The sequence below is a fragment of the Gobio gobio genome (assembly GCF_949357685.1).
Source record: "Gobio gobio genome assembly, chromosome: 18".
NCBI lineage: Eukaryota > Metazoa > Chordata > Actinopteri > Cypriniformes > Gobionidae > Gobio > Gobio gobio.
Window position 1 is genome coordinate 29,394,576 of NC_137111.1, and position 27,645 is coordinate 29,422,220.

At 36.9% G+C, this 27,645-nt stretch overlaps 2 protein-coding genes across 8 annotated transcripts in view; both read right to left on the reverse strand.

Moving 5' to 3' along the window:
• Nucleotides 1-61: 61 nt before the first annotated feature.
• slc17a5 (solute carrier family 17 member 5) lies at nucleotides 62-8,983 on the reverse strand. Of its 2 annotated transcripts, XR_013818396.1 has the most exons (12): nucleotides 8,808-8,947; nucleotides 7,221-7,408; nucleotides 6,586-6,819; nucleotides 4,331-4,418; nucleotides 4,156-4,242; nucleotides 3,899-4,017; nucleotides 3,632-3,793; nucleotides 2,171-2,303; nucleotides 1,881-2,028; nucleotides 1,633-1,723; nucleotides 770-1,317; nucleotides 62-522 (listed from the first exon to the last, which is right to left on the reverse strand). XR_013818396.1 is itself a non-coding variant. In XM_079842339.1 (11 exons), the coding sequence occupies exons 1-11, from the start codon at nucleotides 8,893-8,895 to the stop codon at nucleotides 1,186-1,188; spliced, it is 1,470 nt and encodes a 489-aa protein (XP_079698465.1). In that variant the 5' UTR covers nucleotides 8,896-8,983; the 3' UTR covers nucleotides 62-1,185. The 2 variants fall into 2 exon arrangements, 1 of the variants encoding a protein (XP_079698465.1); XM_079842339.1 differs by having other exon boundaries at nucleotides 62-1,317; nucleotides 8,808-8,983.
• Nucleotides 8,984-11,097: 2,114 nt separating this feature from the next.
• Nucleotides 11,098-27,645, reverse strand: part of rin2a (Ras and Rab interactor 2a) — a 39,715-nt gene continuing 23,167 nt past the window's right edge. For 4 of the 6 annotated variants that reach the window (XM_079843225.1, XM_079843223.1, XM_079843222.1 and 1 more), the window contains 9 exons: nucleotides 26,812-27,010; nucleotides 26,583-26,691; nucleotides 25,538-25,610; nucleotides 24,593-24,684; nucleotides 20,227-21,501; nucleotides 14,639-14,947; nucleotides 14,396-14,527; nucleotides 14,141-14,304; nucleotides 11,098-12,935 (listed from right to left, as the gene is read on the reverse strand). In XM_079843225.1, coding sequence (XP_079699351.1) covers nucleotides 12,618-12,935; nucleotides 14,141-14,304; nucleotides 14,396-14,527; nucleotides 14,639-14,947; nucleotides 20,227-21,501; nucleotides 24,593-24,684; nucleotides 25,538-25,610; nucleotides 26,583-26,691; nucleotides 26,812-27,010 — 2,671 coding nt within the window. In that variant the 3' untranslated portion in view covers nucleotides 11,098-12,617. Of the gene's footprint in view, nucleotides 12,936-14,129; nucleotides 14,305-14,395; nucleotides 14,528-14,638; nucleotides 14,948-20,226; nucleotides 21,502-24,592; nucleotides 24,685-25,537; nucleotides 25,611-26,582; nucleotides 26,692-26,811; nucleotides 27,011-27,645 lie in introns of all 6 variants that reach the window. The other 2 variants (XM_079843226.1, XM_079843227.1) reach the window with 1 other exon arrangement.

The following is a 27,645-nucleotide window of genomic DNA, read 5'->3' on the forward strand; positions in this document are numbered from 1 at the left end:
GGGTGACGCAGCGAAATAGAACTTACATTCCTGACAATGAATACATGTACATCAACAAAATAAACGAGTACAATAATTTTATTAAATGTACACATCTTGACAGTTGACAGATTATACAACGGGTTTTATTGGTCATTTTGTTTTAACGATAGCACAAAACAGAAAGAAAAAAATGTAAACAATTCAGTTACAACTGTACAAAAAAACATGAATTAATTCTCCCTTGTCGACCTGTTGCTTGAGCATGGTTAAGGCATATTGTGCTAATCATATGGCTTACAATAAGGCATATTGTGTAAAAGATTCCCATTCGGAAACCATTGTTTTTATGTATTTGAGCAAAAATGCCATTCTTATTGCATTTACTGCATTCAGCGGTCTGTTGCCAAACATTTTTTTCAGTTTTCAACAGAACAGATGTAAATTAATTTAGTTCTTACAAGTGTGGCAAGAACAACTACAATGGGTCTCACAAGCATTAAAGGAATAGTTCCTCAAGTTGTTCCAAACTTATATGAATTTCTTTCTTCTGCTGAAGACAAAAAAAAAATATTTTGAAGAATATGGGGAAATAAACAGTTGATGGACCCCACTGACTTCCATAGTAGGGGAAAAATACTTTGGAAGTCAATGGTGTCCATCAACTGTTTGGTTACAGACATTCTTCAAAATATCTTCTTTTGTGTTTAGCAGAAGAAAGAAATTCATACAGGTTTGAGGGAGAGTAAATTACAAAATTTTCATTTTTTTTTGTGAACTACTCAACTACTCCTTTAAGTACTCCGCTGACTAATTCATACAGGGGTTTGATTCACTAAACATTTTCAACTCATGAGTGTTTTGTTCAGGAATCAGACTACACTGGTAGTGTGATTAAACATTTTTATCCTTCTGGATGTACTATAAAGATACACATGTATTCTTCCCTTTACCTTTTTGATTCATCAATCCTTTATTTGGGATGTAAAAAGAATCTAAATATCTTAAAAACTACTGACGCGTATAACAAATACAGATATTAGCAATAAAATTATCAGGTGTTGGTGTGTTCGAAAAAACAGCAACATTGGACTGTGCAATATTCATTAGTTTGCAAACCATATGCAATTACCTATAGGATCTCTATGGAATTTACAATAGGTACATCCCTTTGACCTTTTGGAAATGGCTAATAGTAGATATGTTTCATTGGATGTTTATTCTCTGGACAGCCCAAGGCTGGACTGTGCCTTTGCCAAATATTGTGAAGAAAATGGCTCCAAATATATTGATCGCTGCAGAGATGTAGAAGACAGTTTGCCACTCTGGAATGGTTTTCTAGATTAAAACAAAATATTTAGGCATTTGTTACTCCATTGTCACAAAATAATCGTTAAATAGAAGCTGGACACTGGTGTAAAGTACATGACAAATGAATTTCTCTTGAAATGAAGCATTTTATGTTATAAATGTTCTGAATTATGTTAAGAATTCTTACATAATGAACATAGGACCACCCTATCACCGACACTCATAGTACATTTAAAAAAGCCCTCTCTTACAGAAACTTTCCTAGTTTATGCAGCACAATTCACAACATAATACAGTCTTAACATAAAAATAAAAAACCAATAGCAAGAAACTGTAACTTACAGATTTGGTCAAAGAGCTTGCTATTACAGGGCCCACCATTCCAGGTATAGTGGCAAATGTGTTTGTGATCCCAAGCAATATCCCAGCATAGCTGTAAAGAAAAAGAAACCCTTTGATATTATATCAGAAAGTGCAGGGTCACTTTATACAATGTTGTAAACATAGTTAACATGATATGGATTCCATGCATGTACAGATCACCTAAACCATAAAACTTATATGAATGCCAACAAAAAGCCTTGTCTTACGATGGAGCAATATCCAAATGGTTGATGTTAAATCCAGAAGCTGAAATGCCCCCTAGAGCGGAAGAGATGGTAAGGAAGGCAATAGCCAAGATGTAGTTACAGCCAGTGTAGCCAGCAGCCACCAGGAAGACGGCTGGTCCCACCATTCCTGGACACATTAAAACAGACACACTGATTTATTAAAAGCATTGACAAACTTCACAGCACCAGTTCAATTATCCCATCAACATTTCTGCAAATGTGCACTGTTCAGCTTAACACAAAGTGTAAAGGGTCTATGAATGCCTTACCGACTATGGTGAAAACCTTGCGCACAATTACAGTGCGGATAAAACATTTCTCTCTCAGGAAGTCTGCCAGCTGTCCACCCAGCAAAGCCAGCAACCAACAACCAAGGTAGGGCAGTGCCGAGATCATTCCATTCTGAGAATAACAGTTAGTTTGGGGGAAAATAAAGTTTGGGGTCAGTATGTGTGTTTTTGAACCCCTTAACTGTCACCCACCTTTTTGAGAATAGACCTGAAAATGCACTTCCCAAACTTAAATAGTTGTTTTGGAATATCGACCTATTTTTGGTCTTGTTTTAAAAAAGATACTCAGCAGATTATTAGTGAAGTGAAGTTATGGAAGTTTAAGTTTACTGTAAATCAAATGTACTGTACTAAACATTTTGTGTTTTATATAAAATATATATTTGACTAAATTTTTACTCTAAAATTAAAGCCATATATCTAACCAAGTTGTGTTCCAAATTTGATCAATTTAATAGTCGATATCACAACAAATGAAGTTCCTATGAGATTTTGTACAATCTCTTGTAACAAATGAATACATTTCTGACCAAATATCACTTCTATCACAAAATAAGTCAAATATGGAACCTTGAGACCTTTCCAGCGATATGTGTTTTGTTGAGATTAGAAAAGGTTTTGATTATAAAGTAGTTCAAATAAAATGTTGTAATATGAAATTTGACACCGTTCACTAGAGAAGGAGCCTGCTAAAAGAATTTAAAGTACTGTTTCCATGGTAACGCAATGTCCAATTTAAATTTTAACGTTTTAATGGTTTTCACAGAATAGATTTTGAGCTTGTAAGCTTTCGAATTATATCTAATTTATGATTATTTGTAAAAATCTAAAAATTTGTAAATAAATAAATTAAAAAAAAGTGATAAAAAGCCACAAAAAAAAAGAAGAGCGACTAGCAGGACGGTTACAGTTGAGGGTTAAAGAAATGAATACTTTTTCCAGCAATAATGCATTAAAATGCTCAAAAGAGACATTGAAGACATTTATAATGTTGCAAAATATTTCTATTTCAAATAAATGTTGTTCTTTTAAACTTAATTTATACAAGAAATCTGAATGTATCATGGTTTCCGCAACAAAAAAAAGAATCAACATAGAATGTTCTCTGAAGGATCATGTGACACTGAAGAATGGTGTAATGGCTGCTATAAATCCAGCTTTGCCATGAAAGAAAGAAATTACATTTTAAAATATATTAAAATATAAAAAACAGTTATAAAAAATATAACAAAAAGTTATTTTAATTTTCATAATATTACTGTTTAGCTGTATTTTAAATCAAATAAATGCAGCCTGGGTGAGCATGGGACAGCTTTCAAAAATATTTTGAAATATTGGTAAAGTTACCAACTCCAACATTAAAAAAAAATTATTTTGGAAGATGAAGATAAGTAAAAGTAAATAAATAAAAATCAGAAAAGGAAAAGGCTTTGCACTCACCTGCTGGATGCTGAACCCAAGAATATCATTCATGTAGGTGGGTAAGAGAGTCAGTAGAGTGTAAAATGTCCAGTTGTAGGAGAAGTGTGCCACAACTATGGCCCATAATGGCAACGACTTCAGGATTTGTTTCCATGGGATGTAATCTGTGGTTGGGGACAGCTGCAGCAGGAAATGACACATTATAAAACATACAGTCAATTAAAAATGAACTGGTTGTAGAAAAAAAGATGCCAACATAAAGCACTGTAGGATATCACTGCCTACTTCATTTTTTAAAGATGCCATTATGTATGTCTTCTCAGCCTCTGTTATCCTTTTGTGTGAGCTGGGAGTGTTACTGACTAAGCAAGCCCAGAGGACAAACCAAAGAAGTCCAACAGCTCCTATGATTCGTAGAGAAATACAAATCAGATGAAGCGTACATTAAGAATGTACTCAGAGACAAGCCTGTGATAGCATCTTTAGCATTACATTTCATGCTGCTTGTGCACTTTTAAATGTGTAGTATAATAAAAACGTACCAAATATATAAAAGACGTATGTCCAGTCTAGGTAAAAACATATCTGACCAGAAAGAGGGAGAGCCACTACGGTCCCCAGCTGAGCACCTTTAAAAGAAAAGAAAAAAATTATTGAACAAACTAGCAAAAACTTGAGGAGATCATTACAAATAAAACCATATGTATTTCAGTGCACCTGTGTAAGAGATAGTGAGCAGTCGACTTCTCTCCATAGGTGGTGCCCATGACGCCCACATTGCATGCATAGCAGGAAATGACACTCCCTAGAAGCCCAAAAATAACTTTCTTTTAAACTTTTATTTTCCAAATTAAATAAGGCATTGCTGTTCAAAAGTTTTTGATCTGTAAAATGTTTAATGTTTTCATTAAAAGTTCAAAAGAACATGAAATGGAAAGCTTTTTGAAATGACAAGCTTTTGCAACATTGTACTACCGTTCAAAAGTTGAGTCAGTAAGATTTTTTGGGAGGGAAAGAACAAAGAAATTAATACATTTATTCATCAAAGGATGCATTAATTGATCAAAAGTGAGAGTAAAGACATTTATAATGTTACAAAAGATTCTATTTAAAATAAATGCTGTTCTTTTGAACTTTTTATTCATCAAAGTATCCTGAAATTTCTATGGATGCTGAAAATTCAACTTTGCTACATTTGCACATTCTACATTTTAAAATATATTCAAACAGTTATTTTACATTTGAATAATATTTTACAATATTACTGTTTTTTGTTTTTAATAAAATAAATGCAGCATTGGTGAGCATAAGAGACTTCTTCTAAAAACATAAATGAAAAAATAAATAAATAAATACAGGTGCTGGTCATATAATTAGAATATCATCAAAAAGTGAAACTTGTATATTATATTCATTCATTAAACACAGAATGATAGATTTCAAATGTTTATTTCTTTTAATTTTGATGATTATAACTGACAACTAAGGAAAATCCCAAATTCATTCTCAGTAAATTAAATTAGAATATTACTTAAGACCAATACAAAGAAAGGATTTTCAGAAATCTTGGCCAACTGAAAAGTATGAACATGAAAAGTATGAGCATGTACAGGACTCAATACTTAGTTGGGGCTCCTTTTGCCTGAATTACTGCAGCAATGCGGCGTGGCATGGAGTCGATCAGTCTGTGGCACTGCTCAGGTGTTATGAGAGCCCAGGTTGCTCTGATAGTGGCCTTCAGCTCTTCTGCATTGTTGGGTCTGGCATATCACATCTTCCTCTTCACAATACCGCATAGATTTTCTATGGGGTTAAGGTCAGGCGAGTTTGCTGGCCAATTAAGAACAGGGATACCATTGTCCTTAAACCAGGTACTGGTTGCTTTGGCACTGTGTGCAGATGCCAAGTCCAGTTGGAAAATGAAATCTGCATCTCCATAAAGTTGGTCAGCAGCAGGAAGCATGAAGTGCTCTAAAACTTCCTGGTATACGGCTGCGTTGACCTTGGACCTCAGAAAACACAGTGGACCAACACCAGCAGATGACATGGCACCCCAAACCATCACTGACTGTGGAAACTTTACACTGGACCTCAAGCAACGTGGATTATGTTCCTCTCCTCTCTTCCTCCAGATTCTGGGACCCTGATTTCCAAAGGAAATGCAAAATTTACTTTCATCAGAGAACATAACTTTGGACCACTCAGCAGCAGTCCAGTTCTTTTTGTCTTTAGCCCAGGCAAAATGCTTCTGACGCTGTCTGTTGTTCAAGAGTGGCTTGACACAAGGAATGCGACAGCTGAAACCCATGTCTTGCATACGTCTGTGCGTAGTGGTTCTTGAAGCTCTGACTCCAGCTGCAGTCCACTCTTTGTGAATCTCCCCCACATTTTAGAATGGGTTTTGTTTCACAATCCTCTTCAGGGTGCGGTTATCCCTATTGCTTGTACACTTTTTTCTACCACATCTTTTCCTTCCCTTCGCCTCTCTATGAATGTGCTTGGACCCAGAGCTCTTTTGCAATGACCATTTGTGTATTGCCCTCCTTGTGCAAGGTGTCAATGGTCGTCTTTTGGACAACTGTCAAGTCAGCAGTCTTCCCCATGATTGTGTAGCCTACAGAACTAGACTGAGAGACCATTTAAAGGCCTTTGCAGGTATTTTGAGTTAATTAGCTGATTAGAGTGTGCCACCAGGTGTCTTCAATATTGAACCTTTTCACAATATTCTAATTTTCTGAGATACTGATTTTGGGATTTTCCTTAGTTGTCAGTTATAATCAACAAAATTAAAAGAAATAAACATTTGAAATATATCAGTCTGTGTGTAATGAATGAATATAATATACAAGTTTTACTTTTTGAATGGAATTAGTGAAATAAATCAACTTTTTGATGATATTCTAATTATATGACAAGCACCTGTATATATATATAAAAGGAACCATATTTCAGGTGATGAGTTTTGAGGTTACCTCCCCAATACCTTCCAACACCCTGACAGCAATGAGGTAACCAGCTCCCAGATCAGCGGCTACTGGAGTCACCAGGGTGAAGATCACAGTGCAAAGGATGCCAATACCCAAGAGCCACTTGGCACCATACTTGCGTGCCAAGTAGCCACCTGGTATCTGAGTAAGTATATATCCATAGAAAAAAGAGCCCAGGATCCAGCCCTGAGTCTCTGCATCCCAGTCATACACACTGGCCTGTTGAGATATTGAACTGAATATGATTAACACTTCTAAAATCTCATGAATGGGCTTAAATTCTTAAAAATGTGCACTATTATGGTCTATTGTGTCTCTTACTTTTCATGTAATTTAAAAAGAGAGTTTAGTATTTTTAGGTAAATTAGTGCTTGTAAAAAATATATATTTATTTAATTTGAAATATTTATATTTTAAAAATAATTTCTATGATTGTTTATATGGAAATTCATATACTTCTTTAAAATATATATTTTATAATTTACACATTAAATATATTTTGTGTAAAATATTTTAAATATAAATTTACAATTAGTATGCTTATGTTTTTTCCAATCATATAATAAAACAAAGACCGTTTGCATTTTTAATATGTGACACCATAAAGTAGAGGCCCTTACGGTGTGATTGTGTTTGGGTACAGGGCTGCTGTGATGAGGACAGACGGAGGAACTGGTATTGGCACTGGAATGGTTTTTTAGCATGTCCACCATTGCCACACTGAGGTTCACCCTGAGGGCATATGCCACAAAGAAGCCATAACAGGACAAAAAGGCCAACCCGTAACGTGAGGAGCAGCAAGCAGGAGCTGGAAGAACAAACAAACAAACATTGTGAAATAGTGGTTAAAAGATTCTCCCAAAAATGTCTGTTCCAAGCCTGTATGTATTTTTGCACCCTAGTTGTGAACGACAATTGAATGTGGTGAGCTAAAAACATACAGCAACCAGTCTACTCTGCGACCAGTGTACTCTGATTCATGATCAGCCACAATACCTACCCAAACAACCAGCACATGAGATTGTGCCTTTTTGGAGAATATTTATAATTCCTTAAAATAAAATATTTATCTGCTTCTGGGAATGAGGCATGTCAAAATAAGAGTCATTCTCTCCGTGAAATAGGGCTACTCAATATTTTTCACTTTTTCAGCTATTTGAAGTGTAGAAATTGCTACACTTTGTGAATTTATAATTATGAGTATGACCCTTTGATAATAAAAAAAAGGTTTATGTTGCCCTTATAATTTTAATAAAATGCAACACAATAAGAAGGATGTGTCTCTTAAATTGACGTTATTTGTATATATAATATATACACATATATATTGTTGGTTTATTAATATTCAATGTACTATTAGCATACTATGCATTTTAAAAAGTACTAGTACCTATTAAGTTCAGGGTATCTTTGGTCTAAAAAGTTACAAAAAAAATTACTAGTATCCAAATTTTATAATTAAATACTTGACACTATTGGAATAAGTACTAGTATCTAATAAGAAGAACTGGTATCTAATGAATAAGTACTAGTATCTTTAAAAAAAAGTACTAGTACCTAAAGAATGCGGATAACTTAAGCATTAGCCTAGCACTAGTAACGTTAGCTAATGAAGTACTGATACCTAAAGTAATAGACTTATAGTATCTAAAAAATTAATACTAGCATGAAAATAGACTAGTACGTTTTAAGGATTAAATGTTAAAACGGCTTGACATATATACGGCATGCCATATTAACATGTTATTTCTACAGTTGTAACTATAGTTACTAGTATAGTATGGTATTATTATGCGGAAGCAAGATACTGCGGTACATTTTAAGGGCAGTTAAGTAAGTTACCTGCATGCCTAACACACTTCCTCTTTCACGTGACTGGCTGTTTTGAAAGCACATCTGATAAGCTCTTGCATTATTTATGTAGACTGAGTTAAGTGAAGTCTGCACTTTTGGGATGATTGAACGACTGAGACATGTTATGGACACTAAATATAAATAAAGAATCTCTTGACATGGGTTGTTCTAGCAAATTACAAGTTAACAATAAGGTGTACATTGTCAATGAAGCACAACGATAACTGCATTCACATATATACTATTACTTTGAAAGTCCTATTATGGAACAGGTAAGTTAACGTTACCATCTCTATGTTGTAATCAAATCTGCATAAATACATAAAAGGCATGCATAGTTTATATCTTTCTACCTTTCTGAACGTCTCCGGTGTCTTTCCTGCCAAGTAAAGGCTGAACATGATCTTCAGTTTCTGAGTCTGATGCTGAATGCTCCATCATCTTCGGCGGCTGCTGTCCTGCCGCTTGACCAGAAGCACAAAAACACAACAACGACTGCGGAACCCGTGTCTCACCGTCAGCAAAAACACATGCCAAAATAAAAGTCCCTTGGTCACCAGACCCTACTAACGTTACAGAAAAAAAAAAAAACTAACAGCATTTCTCGACCAGAATGTAAACAAAGTGTAAGAATTACACGTTGAATAATTTTTTTTAAATATATAGTTTGTCTCTAGACAAAGTAAAAAAATTAAATAAAAATTAAATATTTCTTAATGTGACTATTCAGTCAATGACAGACTGTTTTTTCAAAGATGCATCAACAAAAAGATTTCGTTCTTATTCTATTCTCCTGGGTGCCACTGTCTTTGTCGTAAGATGACATTATAATTTATTTTTTGGAAACTTATGGGAATGTATTTTTTTTAATGCAAAAGATTCAGAGATTACGTGTTTATAATATACAAATTTGTATACAGTACAGAAAATATGTCAATAATATGTTCAATTTCATCAGAATATAAAGGAGAACAAAGAATGAACAATAAATGGTTAAAGATTAAGGTAAAAAAAAAAGGAAAAATAAGAGAAGACAGAAAAAGAACATAAGAACGTGAAGATAATATATTTATACATCAATTAGGGTATACAAATTAAAGCCATAACAAATTGATGTTGTTCTACTTGATTTCTTATTTACAGAGGATGAAATAGTGTTAAGATGTTAATGTTACGATGACATTATATTTTAGTGAATTTCTCTGATACCATACGTCACAGTTTTAAGTCTGGATGTCCTGTAAATAGCACATTCAGGGCTTTTCAGAGTTACCATTTGTTTTGAGGTTTCACCAGGACGACAACTTCTCCTTGGTCTTTAAAAATGACTGAATGATCAAATTTAGCACTCTTATGGAAATATGTTTTGTAGTTATCATTTAAATCTGACTAATTTTCAAATTGTTTGTTATAAATCAACATCTCAGGAAAATGTTATGGGGTTTCTTATCAAAATATGACTTTCTGATATAAAACAGGGCAAGGATTTCATACATGGCCTCAATAGAGGACACCGGGACTTAAATCATGTTTATCAGGCATTTTGGGAGACACAACAACTCAATAGGGAAAGAAATAACATATCAATATTCCTATAAAATATTTGATATTATTATAAAACTGTTGCCAACAATTACTCCCATTATTATTACACATATTTTTTTTATTAAATGTTGCTCCAAGAACACATTAATATGCAAATTAGATACATTGCATTGAATGGGAAAACCCATGTATGGCCATTTTACCCACATATTGCAAATTAATGGTATATCAATTCATTCCGTTATATCTTTGATCATCTTTAAACAAAGCTCGATTAAAATTGATTGGCGAATGACAAAAAATTTTTGCCAATGCATGGCATGTCATTTCATGTCATTTTATTTTTTAAACAACTGAGACCCGGTGTCCATTTACAATGACATAGCATAACATATGAATAAAATATCATTTTTCAATGTTTCTTATGCTCTAAACAATGCAATAACATGAAAAATACTAAATTCAAAAAACTTTCCCCCCTGGTTCTTAGGAGGCAAGTTGGTCTAGTTAGTCTTTATAAATTATTGCAATACTTATCCACTAAGAGGAGCTAAAGTATTACAGCAGTCCATGCTTTTAAGGAAATTCAAAATCTAGTTAAAATCAGCAGGATTCATTTATCTTTTAAGATCTTCATTAGAGTAACTGTGTATTAAAAGGGATAGTTGCTCTTAATTTAAAAGTTTTCAAAGTTAAATTTTCTGTCAATCAGCCAATACATGCAGTGTCTAAATTTGTTACAAAAAGTTATTTATTTTTTTGCAAAGGTGCTTTGAAATAATGTCCATTACTGAAAGCGCTATATCAGTAACATACATAATCATTCTATCTCCTTTTTTTCCCCCTCAGTCTCTCTCTCTCACGGACACACACACACAATGCATGATCTTCACTTAGTGAGAAATAAGATAATCAGATAATACTTCTAATGATTTCAATTTACTTGGAATCAATAATGTGGTTAGTGCAAACCCTCATGTTGATACGTGGAAACTATTTACCTATTCCCAGAAAGGAACTGGCAGGGTACCCAACCACCCTCTAACGTAGAACAGGCAGACATGTAGGAACATGTAATAAAAGATGACAGAGACAATACATGTTCAACATCAATTTATTGTGTGCAAAAGAGTACATTTAAAAAAGGCAAATATGAAGAACTGACTAAAGAATAAAGATGAGCTTTACTCCAAATTAATACACAATATTTTTGAATTTCAAATCTGTGAAAAATCCCTGCACAGATTGCATATAAATATGTATACACTTATCAGACTTAAAATATCTGGTTAAAATACATTTCAAGACATAAAACATGTAGTTTGTTTCAGATGTGACTAGTGTTTCTATATTATTATTACATGGGATTAGAGCATTTCAGCACCCCGGTCTCTTAAAAAAAAAATAAAACAATGCCCCGAGTTTACATCAAAACATGCAAATGTAAAGTACATTAATAGAACATACTTGGTAAGTTATTGCAGTTAAGAGGTTATGAGTATAGTTATGAATGTTAAAGAACTACTCTCCTCTATGTGACATCCTTCCCGGTATTCCCTGATACACTTTACAGTGACACAAAAATCATTTCTCTTTGCTGATCATTTCTACCAATGTCTCATAACCTGCTTTAAAAGTCCATGTCATTTCCCCCCCTTATTCTTTCATACTTTACATAGATCTTTCCATTTGTTCTACTTGCCAAAAGCCCTTTGTGTCCGTTCTTAAAAACCTGTAAATCAGAACCAATATCAGTACAACAGAGATTCAGATTACCACAAGCCCTAAATGTTCAGCTTGTCAGTAGTACAGTATTTTAGAACTAAACCTCCCCGTTTCTACCATATCCATTACAACTAATGACTTTAAAAAAAACATCATAATCATAATTCATACAAAAACAATATGATAAAACATCACTGGCAACAATGCCTGGTTCTTTAATTGGTCTTATCACAGAGACACATGCAATACTATTACAATAAATCATATATATAAAAAGAATGCAGTTTACCAGCAACTGCAAAAAATATCATGAATCAGTTTTACATTAGAAAACAAGTGTCCACAATGGCCTCAGGGACTGAGATGTCCATGTTACTGAACAAATGCTGAAGGGAGGAACCTGAAAGTCTTCACCTCAATGCACTGAACAGCTCCCTCATTCTGCAGGGAGAGCGGCCATACGAAAAAATGCCACAGTCTCTCAGCACAGCGAAACACAGGAGATAGGAGAGGTATAGTATGTACAATCCTGGCACAGTTCTGGAGTGTATTTGATGTGGAATGCGCAAAGCTTACACAATGTGTATGTTTGGGCATTCATGAAGAAATAAACAGGCATACTGTAACATTGGCAGTTTGGATACAGCTATTCTCTCGTGATGGTCTCGTGCAACTTCCCAAAACGTTTTGAAAATAGTGAAGACAGAGCATAAAAAACGCTGCATCTGTCAGACACATCCTTCCTTCCCTATTTCCCTCCAAGCACATTTTCCGCTTCCCTCCAGCTTTTCTCAAAACAGTGCAGACGTTAGCAGTGTTCCTAAGGAAGGAGATGAATAAATGTGGCTGAGAAGGAGTTTCGAGAGGACCTGATTGAATTCGGGTTTGCTCTCTCAGTTGGACAAAGTGTTGTCATTGAGCTGGTCTGTAGGGACAGTGAGATTTTGGAACTGGCGGTACACAAAGAAGAACAGTTGTGGCTGTGGGCGGCTGTGCAGTTCGGCCTTGATCCTCTGTGGGTGAGTGTCCAGGGCCAGCTGCTGTGTGGTTTCATCTGTCAAGAGGAAAAGGGCGTAGTTCTCCGGGTCCGAAATTTTAAACTTGTCCGCGCATATCTGACACACATCCTCCGTTGTGGCGTAAGGTTGAACCTGAAGGGTTTTGGCTGTGCAGCCATTGCTTGCATCTTGCAGGGCCACCCGCAAGTAATTCTGAATATAGACAAGAAGAAATTTAGGTGTAAATGCCAATATATAAAGCTCTTTACTCCCATAATTAAAAGGGTTAGTTCACCCAAAAATGAACATTGTGTCACTAATTAATCACACAAATGTTGTTCCAAGACCTTCATTCATCTTTGGAACACAAATTATGATATTTTTGATGAAATCGGAGAGCTCTCTGCCACCCATAGGCAGCAACGTCATTTCAAGGTCCAGAAAGGCAATAAAGACATTGTTAAAAAAGTCCATGTGACTACAGTGGTTTGACCTTAATTTTATGAAGCGATAAGAAAACTTTTTGTGCGCAAACCCCCGCAAATTAACAACTTTTTTTTATCTTAACAACAACATCTCGTCTGTGTCATTCCCCTACGCTGTTGATGTAGTAAATACAGCAGAGCGCATCCGAGTTCTACGTCAGAGTGCCGGCTTACCATTGGCCGATGCTGTTCATGTGAGCACCACGACGCATGCATGTGATGCTGACGCAAGAGCCAGCCAATGGTGAACCGCCGTTCTGCCCTAGAACTCGGAAGCTCTGTACTGTATTTACTACATCAACAGCGTATGAGAATGACACAGACGAGATGATATTGTTGAATAAAGTTGTAATTTTTGTTTGTTTTTTGCGCACAAAAAGTGTTCTTGTCGCTTCATAACATTAAGGTTGAACCACTGGAGTCACATGGACTATTTTAACGATGTCTTTACTATCTTTCTGGACCTTGAAAGTAGTCGTTGTGTTGCAGTCAATGTGGGGTCAGAAAGATCTCAGATTTCATCAAAAATATCTTAATTTGTGTTCTGAAGATGAACAAAGGTCTTATGGGTTTGGAATGACATGAGGGTGAGTAATTAATGACAGAATTTTCATTTTTGGGTGAACTAACTAAGTTATAATAATAATTATTCAATATTGTTATTATTACTGCTAATAGTTAATTATTGCGATTATCATTATTATGCGTGTCTTTTCTGCACTTAATAATCACAAAATGTAGTTCAATTTATAATTTCCTATCACTGCTAAAGAATTATTGAAAGTAATTAAATAATATTAATATTTTTTAAGCATTACTGCTAATAATTCTTTTAGCAATATTAATTCTTCATTACCATTATTATTGCAAATCATATATTTATATGTATATTGTTTCAAGGGAAAATAGTAAATAACTTTACCAGGGATTTACCTGGAAATCATCCACGGATGGTGCAGTACGCTGGGTTGTGCGTCTGCGGTGCCACTGGTGCAGAGTGTTACGGGTCTCAGAGCTCAGCACACGAGCTGCCTGGTCCTCCTGGAAGTTCTTGATGAGAGACATTGCCCCATATGCACTGGTCAGGTAATAGCCTCCTAAGATCGGATAAGAAATATTGGAACATTAAAAAAGACTGACAAGTTTGATGTCCAACAAAATCACACAATAACTTAGGGTCTACTGTACCTTCTCCATGAAGCAGTGACGGGTCCAGTAACTCCATCATGTACTGTATTTCAGCATCCAGCTGTGGCATGTCACACTGGGCCATCACATACGTCAGCATGGGCAGGAAGTCATCTGCCCCATACATCCTCCCTGCCATTATTACAACAAAGATTGAAACCATGAGTCTACGCAGAAATATTATAAGCACTCTGTGCACAACCACATTAATTCATTTCACACAACTACATCACACTCATGTACCTGAGTTGCTCTCCATTATTGTGTAGATAAGCTTGCACACGCTGAGAAGCAGAGACACTTTTTTCTCTGGCGAGTACATCTTGCACATGTTGTGGAATTTGTGGCGAATCTTCTCTATGGCCACATGGTCAGGGGGCAGAGCACCATCCACGCCCATCTCCTGGGGCTGCTTGGCTTTGGCCAAAACCAGATTCTCCTTCAGCTGCTGCCAAGTCCCGCTGCTCACCTGGAAGTCCCGCAGAGCGGCCTCTATCACAGGCTTCAGGGGCTTCAGCACACACTTGTGCATGGCTTTCTCCATCACCTGATCTATGGAGGAAGAAGTAGTTATGTAATAATTATATTGAAATAATCACATAGAATAGTTGCATAACAATAGGTGATGGGTCAAAGCTAGATGCAGTTAAAGGTGCAGTGTGTAGTATTTATGAGGATCTATTGACAGAATTGCATTATAATATACATAACTATGTTTTCAGTGGTGTATAAAGACCTTACTTAAATGTACAGTTATGTTTTTAATACCATTTTGCGTCGTCATGTTTCTACAGTAGCCCTAAACGGACAAACTTCTCTACAGAGCGCTAGTCACTCTCTGCTCTCACCGACGACAACATTTTTGTCCTGTGTCGGCCCCTGTAGCTTCTTTATGTGCTTCGAAAGGGAGGGGTGAGCGGTGGGGGATTGCAATTCACAACCTCACCACTAGATGCCGCTAAAACTCACACAGTGCACCTTTAATGCGAAACATTTAATAAATATTGTATAAAACGTTGTAAACTTTTCTTTATAAAAAAATATTTATTTGATCAAAACTACAGTAAAAACAATAATATTGTGAAATATTACATTTTAAAATAACAGTTTTCTATTCTATTTTAAAAATGAATTTATTCATGTGTTGGTAACTCCAGTCTTCAGTGTAACTATGTGACCAAACCAGTGTCTAATATGCTGATTTGGTGCTCAAGAATAATTTCTTATTATCATCGTGAAAAACAGTTGTGCTGCTTATCTTTTTCAGGATTCATTGATGAATAGAAAGCATTTCAAATAAATTGGTTTTGTAACTATGTAAAAGTTTCTTCTCTGTCACATTTGATCAACTTAATGCATCCTTGCTGAATAAAAGCACACACACACACACACACACACACACACATATATATATATAGCCATAACACATCATATGTTTTGGAATTGTTTTGGTGCACTCCATTATAACTACAGAAGGCAAAGGAACAGAAAAAAAATGGAATAAATAAAGTCTATTTGTGGCTGAAATTACTGTGACCATGAGTATATTGACTGGGATCTCCAACGTGGCTCATCGTTCCATTTCCTCCTTTATAGGGGAATACCTGCTCGCACTATTTTTACACCTGCTTTTCCAAAACTCTTCAACAAGTACAAAATGTCTCCAGTGACAGCTCAACAGTATCCGGTATGCTCACACATAAATACAACGCAAGTTTTGTCTTGTAACTTTGATTGTGCAAGCATGACTTGAAGACCATATCTAAATTGTAAAATCATCTATAAACCAGAGGGAGGGAATGTATAACTAAAATCATCTGATCTAAAGAACAGAATGTACTGTTTAATCAGGCTTTGGAAAATGCTGACAGCGAGGCTTCTGTGAGCACACTGGACCACTGAGGGAAACAACACCGTCTTAAGTGGTGACAACAAACATGCTTTTGTGGCACTGTGTACGTAACATAAAAAAAAAAAAAAGATGTATAGTAGTGAACGCAAACTAATACCATTTGTGTGCTTCCTTTTCATTTTTTGGGTCTACTACAAATTTAAATTGTAAGTGGAAAACATAAATGGCATGATGATTTGTATGCCGACGGTTTTCTAAGAAAGAAAGTGCATTATATCCATGAAAGGTTGGATGATTTCACATCACAACTTGTAACATGACAGTTAACACTTCACTTGTAAACGCCCTAATCGTGTGGCAGCGTGACTCAACTGCTTGTGACCGTAACAACTGGTCAAACCGGTTTTCATAAATTAAGTAAACTAAACCTTTTTTTGAGATGTATTCCATATGACATCATGCATGTAAAATGTAAAAACAAAACTGTTTGTTGCCAGTGGACACAATGGGGTCACATTTTATCTATAAGTGTCCACAACATTCGGAAAGCGAAAATATCAGCTTCCTTTTTTTTCCCCAGCCAAGGCTACAGAAACTCCCACTCACTCCATTAACAAGAAATGATGTATCAGAAGCACAACTAATAAATAGCCAGCTCATTGTGCCTTGCATTGTGTTCCTGACATTAGCTCTGGCACAGCTAAATCAATTAAACAGAATCAGCTGTTGCAAATGTGTTTATATGGTTATCTGTCCCAGGAAAGAGCAGACAGCCTTGTAAACAAGCCCCGCTCCTGTCACTTTTGTGAGCGATGCAAAGAGCTCTGCTCAGAGCCAAAGATTTAGAGGAACTGAACCTGATTTGTAGTTCCACTTAAAGAGTTTTATTCTCTGGAACTACCGCAGACACAGTGAAAGCGATGGGACTGGGAGGGGTACATATTACATATCAGAATATATAAATGTAATGTATACGGTCGTGTAGAGCAAATTCTTGTGAATTGGGTCCTTAATATTTGGCTAGATTATCACTGCACATCAGGTCAACAGGAAACCACAGCAGTGATGGCGACAGGAATGTTTACGGGAATGTGGCTCAGATCAGAAGCACCCAGTCGTCAAGGCCGTCTCTACTTAAAAGGCTATCTTCCAAGGCTGGTAAACATCCCCTCAAACAATCTCCTCAGAGTCTCTCCTACATAGCGGTCCCTCTGTCTGTATCTCGCTCCATGTCTGCACTGCAGGCTGAAAAATGAAACCTCAGTGACAGGAGAAGTGAATCCACTGATGCTTTCCACACAACAAACACAAGTTGGGAGACAAGGCCGCAAAGTACGTCACAGCAGAGAACAAAAGGCACACACAAATTAAACCGGACAAATAGACAAAATAAAATTCCCCTTAACAGTCTATTGACCCCTCTAAATCAACAAAGTATTTCGGGAAAAATGAATGATAACTCCAAACTGAATCTCTATTCTGAGTACTTCCTTAAAAAACATGTCTGAGACTAGAGCAAAGGCACAACAATAACAACAAAAAATCCTTGGGCCTGAAGTAGCAACAATAAGTCTTTCCAGACACATCTCAATAAAACAGAGCGTCTTAACCCTGTTATGACTCAAAAGTGAGTTATGAGAACTGAGTTGGAACACAGACTCAAAAACAGACTTTTTTTGGGGGGAAAAAAGTAATTAACTGTGCACTCAAGCTTGTTCTTATAGCTTTAAGTCGCAGAAAAGGATTGCTCTCCACAGCGGCGTAATCTCAGAGCTATGGCCCTTATTGTGCTGGGCTTGTTTAAACACAACACGGATACATCAAAATCTGCCAGTTCACATAGGCAGCAGCATCAGTTTAGGAGTTCTGAACAAGAGCCCTTTTCTCTACATTCTTGCCTGACACCCACATACTTGATGCCTGAATCAACAAGCAGGGGGGGGGGGGGGGGGGGGGGGTGGACCTGAAGAACCAAAACAAAACCCGGCTGAGTTGAAAATCATTATTAATACTTTAGAATTGATCAAAATGAACCTGAACCAAATTCGTGATGACTAAACTGCTTCAGCGTGTAGACTAGATCTGTTGGGCTTTTACAGCTGGTGTGTCTTTGTATAAAGTATATAATTGCCTGTTGCTGACAGTGAAAGGCGTGTGGCCTGTTATACAAAAGCCATACTAAAGGTTCTCTGCCCACACAAGAATATGCCAGTGTATATCTCAGCTCAATGTGCCTTGTGTGTGCCGCTCACGCTGAGTAAAATGCCTCCAGGCCGAGATGAACGGACATGAGAGTTTTGCCTCACACACACACACACACGCTCACAGGTTTAACCCTCAGAGACCCGACCATTCATATTGATGGTGAACTGTTTGTTTCCACCCAAAGAAAGTCTTAAAGAAGGCACTGTTTATAAAAATCATTATCATAATGTTTCTGCATCATTCTGAAAACAATGTCTACTGATTAAACAGATTAAAAAATGTATATGGAATGTATAATATCACACTTTCCATTTTTTCTGAATGTTGCATATATATTTTAATCAAAAACATTATGCAATGGTGCAATGTCAATAAGCAGTAATGTTGTGTAATATTACATACTGTGCATACTATAATGTTCACACAGAAATGTTTCACAACAAGAAATGTGGCAGGGAAATATTGACAGAGTAATTTTGCTTCAATGGGTCTATGAGGGTAATAGGCCTGTAAACTGGCAGTATTCAACATACCACTGGACATAATGAGAAACATCTTAAACACGTGCCCTCTTCCCAGCTACAGTATTCTCCACACACACGCACACACGCACGCACGCACGCACGCACACCAAAGAGAAATTATCATGGGATTAATAATATGAATTGCTGCATAATATAAAATGCACTGCAATTCAAAATATAGTATTTTATTTGTACACTTAAAAATCTAGTTTAAAGGTCATATTTGTTGTACTGTTAGTGGTGGGCCGCAGGGTCCTTGTAAATCAGTGGCAATGGAGACAGAGTGCCTCATTTTACAGGAAGATTCAGATTAGAAACAGTCCTTCAAGGCAATCTCAGCCTGTGAGAATCTCATCCGATGTTTAACCGCAAAACAGCCTTGGATCATTCTCAATGTCACTTTTCCATCCTATAGACCCTTAAAAACAAGCAACATTCTGATACACAGCTGATTATTCCAAATAGATCACCAAGGAATATATATGGATGAATATGTTGGAAATCCTAAATTACACAGCTCTTACAAGATGAGATCTGTCTTTAGTAATTGTATTATCACTGTATATTAACCTCTACTACGAATACATAAAAAACACCAGTTTTAGAACACAAGATGTCAGAGCAAATATAATTTCCTCTAATACTCCGCTTTGAAAGTAAGTTAATTAACATCGACAAGATCATTAAGTGCTTTAATACTGCTGAGGAGTGTCATTTCAAACTGTGTTTAGTGCTCAATGGTCCAGCCCCAAATGGCACATCTGATGTGTACTTGTGGTCTTGCTATGGCCGCTGCATGCTTGTGGTCCATGAGACTGCAGAGCGTCAATTTGAGACCACATTGCGCCTCCCTTTGCAGAGTCAATGCACACTTTTGCAGGCTCCACAGCAGACTACTAACCAACAGTATATGCAGCATTAGTGTGGGCCCGGAAAAGGACAACAAGAGCATAGGGTAGCATCTGGGACAGGGCCTAAGGCATCACTCAAAGAATTACACAATGCACTTATGCGGCAAGACAATCACATGCACATCAGCTATTTGTATACTGAAATACGCAGAGCATATGCTTTAAACACATGCCATACTTGATAATGTCAGCTCGCACGCTAATTATTATCATAGACAACACATATTGCACACCCCTATTTCCTTTGTATAACTACTGACGCCAAAACAATCAATGTAATTTTTTGTTTCAAAACAAACTAATTGCGTTCCCTTTCGTATTGAAGGAAGGAAGCCTTACCAATTTGATCCTCCGGGATAAGGGACTCAATAGGTGGGTCAAGCTCCGAGCTCTGCAGCAGGAAGGACTTCATCTGAGTCATGAACTGCCTAAGAGTCTGCAGCAGGTCAAAGCCTGACGTGTGGCAGCCACGGTTCTCCTGCAGGAAACTCACATAGTCCTGCACCAGGCAGCCAAAGTAAGTCCCTTTATCCCTGGACTGCTCAACGATTTTCCGAATGGCTCTCCTCTCGGGCGTCATCAGAGAATTGAGAACGCTGCTCATTTTGCGCAAATGTCCTCTCAGCGCACGCGGCAGAACGAATGAACCAGCACCGTTCTGCTTCTTCGACTTGAAGGGCGGTGGCACCTCCTGGTCGCTCTCCAAGTTGATGCCATCGTCTTCTTCCTCTTCTTCCTCCTCCAGGCTGCTGTCGCCAATGGGACGTTCAGTTCTGGAGGGACTGGCCTCCATAGGTAGCGGGAAGCCGTGGGTGAAGTCAAGAGAGTCTGAGGACGAGGTGGAGATGCTGATGTCGCTCAGACGCTCTCGTCCTGTGGAGCAGCGCTCATCTGTAGGGCTGCAGTTCTCCAGGGTGGTGGAGTTGCACGAAGACAGCTTGGCCAGGCTCCAAGACACGGCTTCCTCAATGGTCTGGTCATCCAGGGCCATGTGGCAGCGGAGGCCGTCTGCGTCAAGCAGACCGGAGGAATTCTTACTGCGAGATGAGGGCACCAGGATGGGCTTACTGAACTTTTTGGGTGGGGAGGATGAGGGAGATAAGGAACTAAAGGATGATCCCAACCTCCCCAGCAGGCTGCTCTTTTCCTGAGGCGTTTTGATCCAGCAGACCGTCTCAGGCATGGTCTTCTGTTTACGGAGAACTGCTGATCTGCCGGAGGCAAATTGGGGAGGTGGGGGTCGAGGTGGTGGGGATCTCTCACTCTTGGATCTACTCACACTTGCGTGTGATTTGTTTTTTGTGCTTTTTGTATGGCAAAAAATGCTGCTATCGGCGTTCAGGCGATCTATTCTATGTAGAGCACTGTGGTGGTGCTGAGAGCCTCCTGTGTTGCCCGGGGATGTTTCTTGCTTTTTGGATGAAGGGTTAGGTTGGTGTGTCTGCAGGAAGAGGGGATTGATGAAGCACAGCGCTCCGTTGGATTGACTGCATTCAAGTTCAGAAGGGGTCCGAGTGAATGGGATGGCTGGGACTCTTGGGGAGATATGTTTTAGTGTTTTAGTCTCCCCAGACACAGAAGACTTCTTATTGCACAGTTCAGAGTCCCAGAAACCTGCAGAAAGATAACACACAATGAGGATCCATTTTAATAATTTAATTTAATTTTGGATAAAGAAAGAAGAAAAAGAAATTCAAGAAAAGCTCTCTGAATTTTGATGAACTAAGAGGCATTTAACAATTTTGTTTACGTAATTACAGAATAATATTACCAAAAAAAGTAATTTCAGAGAATTCCTGATATCAAGCTACAATGTCAAGTGATTAACAAAAAAGCTCAAGAACATTAGCAGACACTTCAGATAATGCTTCTGAAAGGGTTATCCTACAAATCCAAGCACTGGCATTCAGAACACAATGACACAATCGAGTGGGCGCAAACATAAAACCACAAAATTCCATGAGGGAAACTAATGAAAAAAAAAAAACATTGAAGTGAGCAAATCAACTAAATCTTAAAACAATGAGACAAGTAAAGGAGAATTACACTTACGCTACATCTAATCATCAAGTCTTCTCTTCAGACTGTATGTAAATAGTTTGAGCGCAAAAGTTTACACGTCTACAGTCAATGCAGTGACTCTGCTGTCTGAGTTGTGAGTGGTAGAGTAGTGAATGGTGAGATCATGCATGCTGATGAGAAGGTGGGGGGAGCACAGGCGGTGCAGCTCTCAGTTCCTCCTCTCATATTACACACACGTTCATACTAAAGGCCACCCCCTCAAACGTTTGCAATACAAGAGAATGACTTCTCTTTGTTTTGGTTATGTGATCTTGAATTTTCAATAAACCGACACTTTTTACTTTGATCAAGTTTTGGGGGAATCAACACTATAAGTACCAACTATAACCATAACTACAATATAAGATATAAAAATCTAATAGAATTAATTAACTAATTATTTGTAACATATTTAGAGATAAGTTTAGCATGTACTGGGTGCTGCATCTTTTAATATATTTTTAAGGTAAACAAATTGAAACCTTTGCCAATTTAATTTAGAACAAATTTGGTGTCATAACAACAGATATTTCAAATGATTTAAATTATTAAATAATAACAGTAATAATAATAATAATACATTGCCAGAAAGCTAAAAAAGAAATATAGGAATATATTTAAAAAAAAATTTTTTATCAGTGATAGTCATCTCCTAACTGATGACATCTGAGACAAGAGCGGGAAGTGTTTGCGTCACTCAGATCAGTTCTGCCGAAGTGACACCTGTGCAGGAGTGGAATGACTGGAAACCTGCACCTGTGTATACAATCGTACTTTTCTTTTATCCTTTCTATCTCTTCTTTGTCTCTGTTAACAAACTTAAAATGCTACCATTATATTGTGTTGCCTTTGTCTCTTTTGCTCTGTCTGCTCTCATTCTCAACGCTTCTCTTGTTGTCCTGAGTTCACCCCCACAGTCCAGATCATTATAGTCAGTCAATGAGCAGCTGGAATTTTGTCTTGGTGGAGTTTCTCTTGGAAATGATCCTAGTATGAGGTACCACACCCATCACCGCTCTCCGCTTAACTCTGCATGGCCATTTCAGCATTCATTACTGCCTAACCGTATTATTACAGGTGGCATACCCTACCTGCCAAGACTCACCGTCTCACCTATCCCATTCAGACTGCCTGGTCTTCCTGAGGAAAATATGATCCCCTCTGAGATTTCAAGTATATAATTTCACAAAATAGGATGAATTTTAATTAAAACATGACCTAAACAAGTCATTTACTGGTTTCACATTCAGATTATGATAAAGATAAAGAAATTCAGATTATTGCAGGATCATTTTCTTTTGTAATGCACCTTACATTCTCTGCTAATCAAACAATTCCACAAACAATTTCGTTTTCAAGATTTTATACGTCTTACTACAATCATGTCGTACATCACATACGTCAATTAAAGTACAACGTTACAACATGCAGACTGTATCAGACACAAAGCACACAGGCAGATCTGTTTGACAGAGACATTTACTGGCGTCAAACACATCTGTGGTCAATTTCACCAAGCCAAAGTCTCATCATCCGCATATGTTGTCCACATGAGCGTGTTAAATGCCACGTGTCGAATGTTGTCGTGTGTTTGCTGGCACATTAACACCTGTATTGTCAATACTCCAGGATGTATCTGACTAACGTTCTGTTTTTCCCAACATGCTGGATGTTGTTGTACTACAGAATCCAGCATGTTCATACAGCCAGTGGGTTTAGGGCTTTAAGTCTTAATAACAATACAAATAGATGGAAAGACCCACTATGTACAACATTATAATATGTTGTATTGGCTGCCTTTTGTATTTTTCCATAGTCTACACTCCAATACTGTCAAAACTATGTCAAAACTAAAGTGCATTTTTCATGTACATTATGTTGTGATGCATAAATTCACTTGTAGAATTTAAAATGACTGATTTTAATGTTTATTTATTTAGATAGTATAACAATTTTTTTAGGTACTTTAGACATTCAAAATTAACTACAACTTTTGCCTCAATAAACTCCTAATTGACTGCTTATTAATAGTAAGTAAGGTAGTTTTTGTAACTTTTAAGTTTAGGTATTGAGTAGGATTAAGGATAGAAAAAGGTCATGCAGAATAAGGCATTAATATGTGCTTTATAAGTATTTATAAACAGACAATATCCTAGTAATATGCATGCAAATAAGCAACTAATTAATAGCAAGAATTGAACCCTAAAATAAAGTGTTACCAAATTAATAGTAGGTATCCACTGGTTATTGGCCATAACATGAAAATAAGTTCAGTTAATCATTATAATTGTAATATGTGCACCCCTTCTCTATACATATGCTGTGTATTTTGTCTTTATGTTTTAGAGTTGGTGGTTATTTGTAAATAAAATGCTTAGCTAAATGCTTTATTTTAACCATGTAAAACTGCTAAGTGCCCATCAATGATTAAACTTTGCTACACTGGGTGTAATGCTGTGTGTACTTCAAACCTAATGCAGATGTTTGCATTCCATCTTCAATTCAGGTCAAAGTTTTAATATTGTACTCAAACACACAGACATACAATAAACACAGGAGCAGTTATGCTATTTGAGTAACGCTGAAACCCAACAGTCAGCAGTTAGGCTCAGTAAAACATTCATGGACGGAGAAGAAAACTCACCTCTTCCGAACTGAGCCACTTCCTCCAGATCTGTAAGGGTCTTTGCAGCCGTGATGGCCTCAGGGAGCTTCAGGGTGAAGGGCAGAACGTCCCTAAAGAGCACAAATTAAAGTTGAGAAGAGTTAAAAACATTACAAACATCCTTCAAAAGACGGTTAGAGTGATGACAAATACTAATAAACAGCAAGAATTTTTGTGCAAAGAGTCGCTGTCTGCATTCGTGGACAGAGTGAAAGAAAGAATGAGTAAGTGAGAGAGAAAGAGAGTGAAATAGCTGTTAATCAAAGCCTGTAGGTGAATTTGGCAGATAGAGGGCTGTGTTTATCCACTGACTTTTCTGCGTGGCATTGGCACAGACCTGGCTTGGATTTGTTAAGTCTGGTAAGCCTCTTCATTACAGAGCTCTAACTATGGGTGAGCTCTAAGTATGTAAACAGACTAAGACAAACTAACTTTGAATTCATTCTGTTTCAAGAAAAAGAGGCAATGTTTCCAGTTAGACTCTTCCTTCCTGTTATTATCATTGTTGCACTGGAATGTAATTGAATCGGCATCATCTGGTTTTACTTTACCACAAACATTTAGGTTTATTCTCAGAACTTCAGATGATTTTCTTAACGGTGAAGGCAGGGTTTAATTTCCATGCAAAAACAACAACACCTCCCCCTTCCATTGGCCCAGTCCAACAGAAACTCATGCCATTGGTTGGGCTAACATTGCTGTGCTAGGCTGAGTCTAGGATATATGCTTGGGAAATCATTCGTTTTCATATAAACCTGTTTAGACTTTCATATGGAAGAAGCAAGAATTCTTATAAATCAATATCTACACCAACAAAATGGTCGCTGTCCTCCATCTTTTAAATATAAAATAGATCAGTGAATTATCTTAGAAAAGAGCAGTCTTGTAGCAATTTAGTTTGTTTTCAGAATGGGATCATCTTACCTGCTGATACAGCAGAACGCCACCAGTCGAAAGAGGTCTGCAAAGCTGATCCCTGAGCCCTCCAGGGAAAAAGCTGTAATAAAGAGACACCAAAAAAAAAAGGTTACACTGGAATTGCTATTGGAAAAGTGGAATGACCGAACAGTCTCCCTCAAAGGGAAAAGTAAACAGAGCCAAATTTGTACGTTTAAACTTTCACATAAGCCGCACAGGATCTGACCCACTTACTGTGTGTGTAGAAAGTGACGGACAAAGGCAGAGAGAGAAAACACAGAGATTAAATCATTCTAATATGCTGATTTGGTGCTCAAGAAACATTTATTATTATTATCAGTTGGTACCATGGTACTTTTTTTCAGGATTCTTTGATGACAGAAAGCTAAAAAATAATTATATATTTGAAATAGAAATAATTTGCAATAGGAGGTAAAAGTTTTTTTTGTCACTTTTGAACTTTTTGAATTGAATGCATCCTTACTGAATATATTAATTTACATATAATAAAATATTAATCTCTAAAAAATCTTGCTCCAAATTTTTGAATGATAGTGAATGCTGTATATCACAATACACATATATTGTACTGACATTCAGTACCACAGCCCTCCTATTCGTGCAGTGCGTATGAATATAGCCGTTTGTGAATGAAAAAGGTCTGCAAAGTTTTAAAGATCAAAGTGCATAACAAATAAAGTTATTGTCTTATAAAAGAAAGAATAGATTCTGAACTGCTGAAATAAGTCGTCAGCAATTCCAATCTCACTTCCTGTTACATATCTACGAAACAAATTGTAGTAGACTCCAAAAAACAAAAAAAGTAAAACCGTTAAAATTTCATAATAGGGGCACAATAAAACTCTCGATCAAACAAACGTCTGTAGTTCATTACTAAGTTAACTGCTACTCTGATGAGAGAACAATTAGACAGGACGTGGACAGGTAAGTCAAAAACCACCAAAAACTTCAGGCAGGAGGAAGTGAAAAAGGTGACAGACACACACTATTAGTGGTCAGTAAATGGAAATACATTTGCTATAGTACTTACTATATTGGCTCTCTTTAACAGGGAAGTCCTGAACAATCAGCGCGTCACTGTCCATTCGCAGGGAAATCACCTTTTTCTGCAGTTTATAACACCTCCTCACCACAAAGCTCTAGAAATAAACAGAGACGCACAAATGAAAGGAGAGAACAAGATCAAGAATGTTAATTACAAAAGAACCTATTGTTGTTAAGCAAGTTGGCTGCTGCATCTGCGCATACAGTATCTTTACCCCTGCCGGTTGCGGCTGCAGAATGCGTCTGGCTTCCTCATCGCTTAGTGACAGCAGCAACCATACAGAGTGTGTCTGCATCAATCGGTCCAGGATGCTCATGCGTCTGCGTAGAGAGTCATACCCAGAATCCCTCACTCCAGGTGCACCAGCGCAGGCAGAAGATTGCAGGAACAGACCACTCACCTCTCCTTCCAGACTACAGATATATACATAGAGAGAGAGAAAAACTTATATTCCACAACAACACAAGATTAAAAACAACACTTGGTCCTGGATTGAAGCAGTGGTTGTCAATAGTGATAGATTGATAGATTGTGATAGGTCGCTAGATCTATCGATAGATCGCTTCAACAGTAAAAATAAAAATTCATTATTTTTTTTAAATTGACCAACCAACATAATAAATTTGTGAGAAACCCACTCTACTACTACTACAGTAAGTCAGTAAAATATCGAAATATAATTACAATTTAATTACTGTCTTATTATTACCAATGTTAACTTTTTTTCAGGATTCTTTGATGAATAGAAAGAACAGCATTTATTTATTTTATCTCTTGTAACATTATAAATGTTTTACTGTCACTTTTAATTAAATGCCTCATTGCTGAATAAAACAAAATATATATATATATTTTTCAATAAAAACCAAATTCTTACTGACTGAGTCTAAGCTAATAATGAGACATGTTGACTAAACGATATGCATACAATGAAATAACCTTGGCTTACTCTGAGAACTTTCCTTTATCTAGAGAGAGACATTTTTATTTCACAACATCACCAGATAAAAACAACACTTGGTCTTTTATTGAAGCAGTGGTTGTCAAG

Bases quoted from the DNA above. Each gene is read 5' to 3' on its own strand.
- slc17a5 (XM_079842339.1), bottom strand. From the start codon at position 8,895: ATGATGGAGCATTCAGCATCAGACTCAGAAACTGAAGATCATGTTCAG. The intron at 6,820-7,220 runs GTAAGGGCCTCT...ATATCTCAACAG, and splicing joins TACCCAAACACAATCACACC to GCCAGTGTGTATGACTGGGA. The intron at 1,724-1,880 runs GTAAGACAAGGC...TTTTCTTTACAG, and splicing joins CATTTGGATATTGCTCCATC to CTATGCTGGGATATTGCTTG.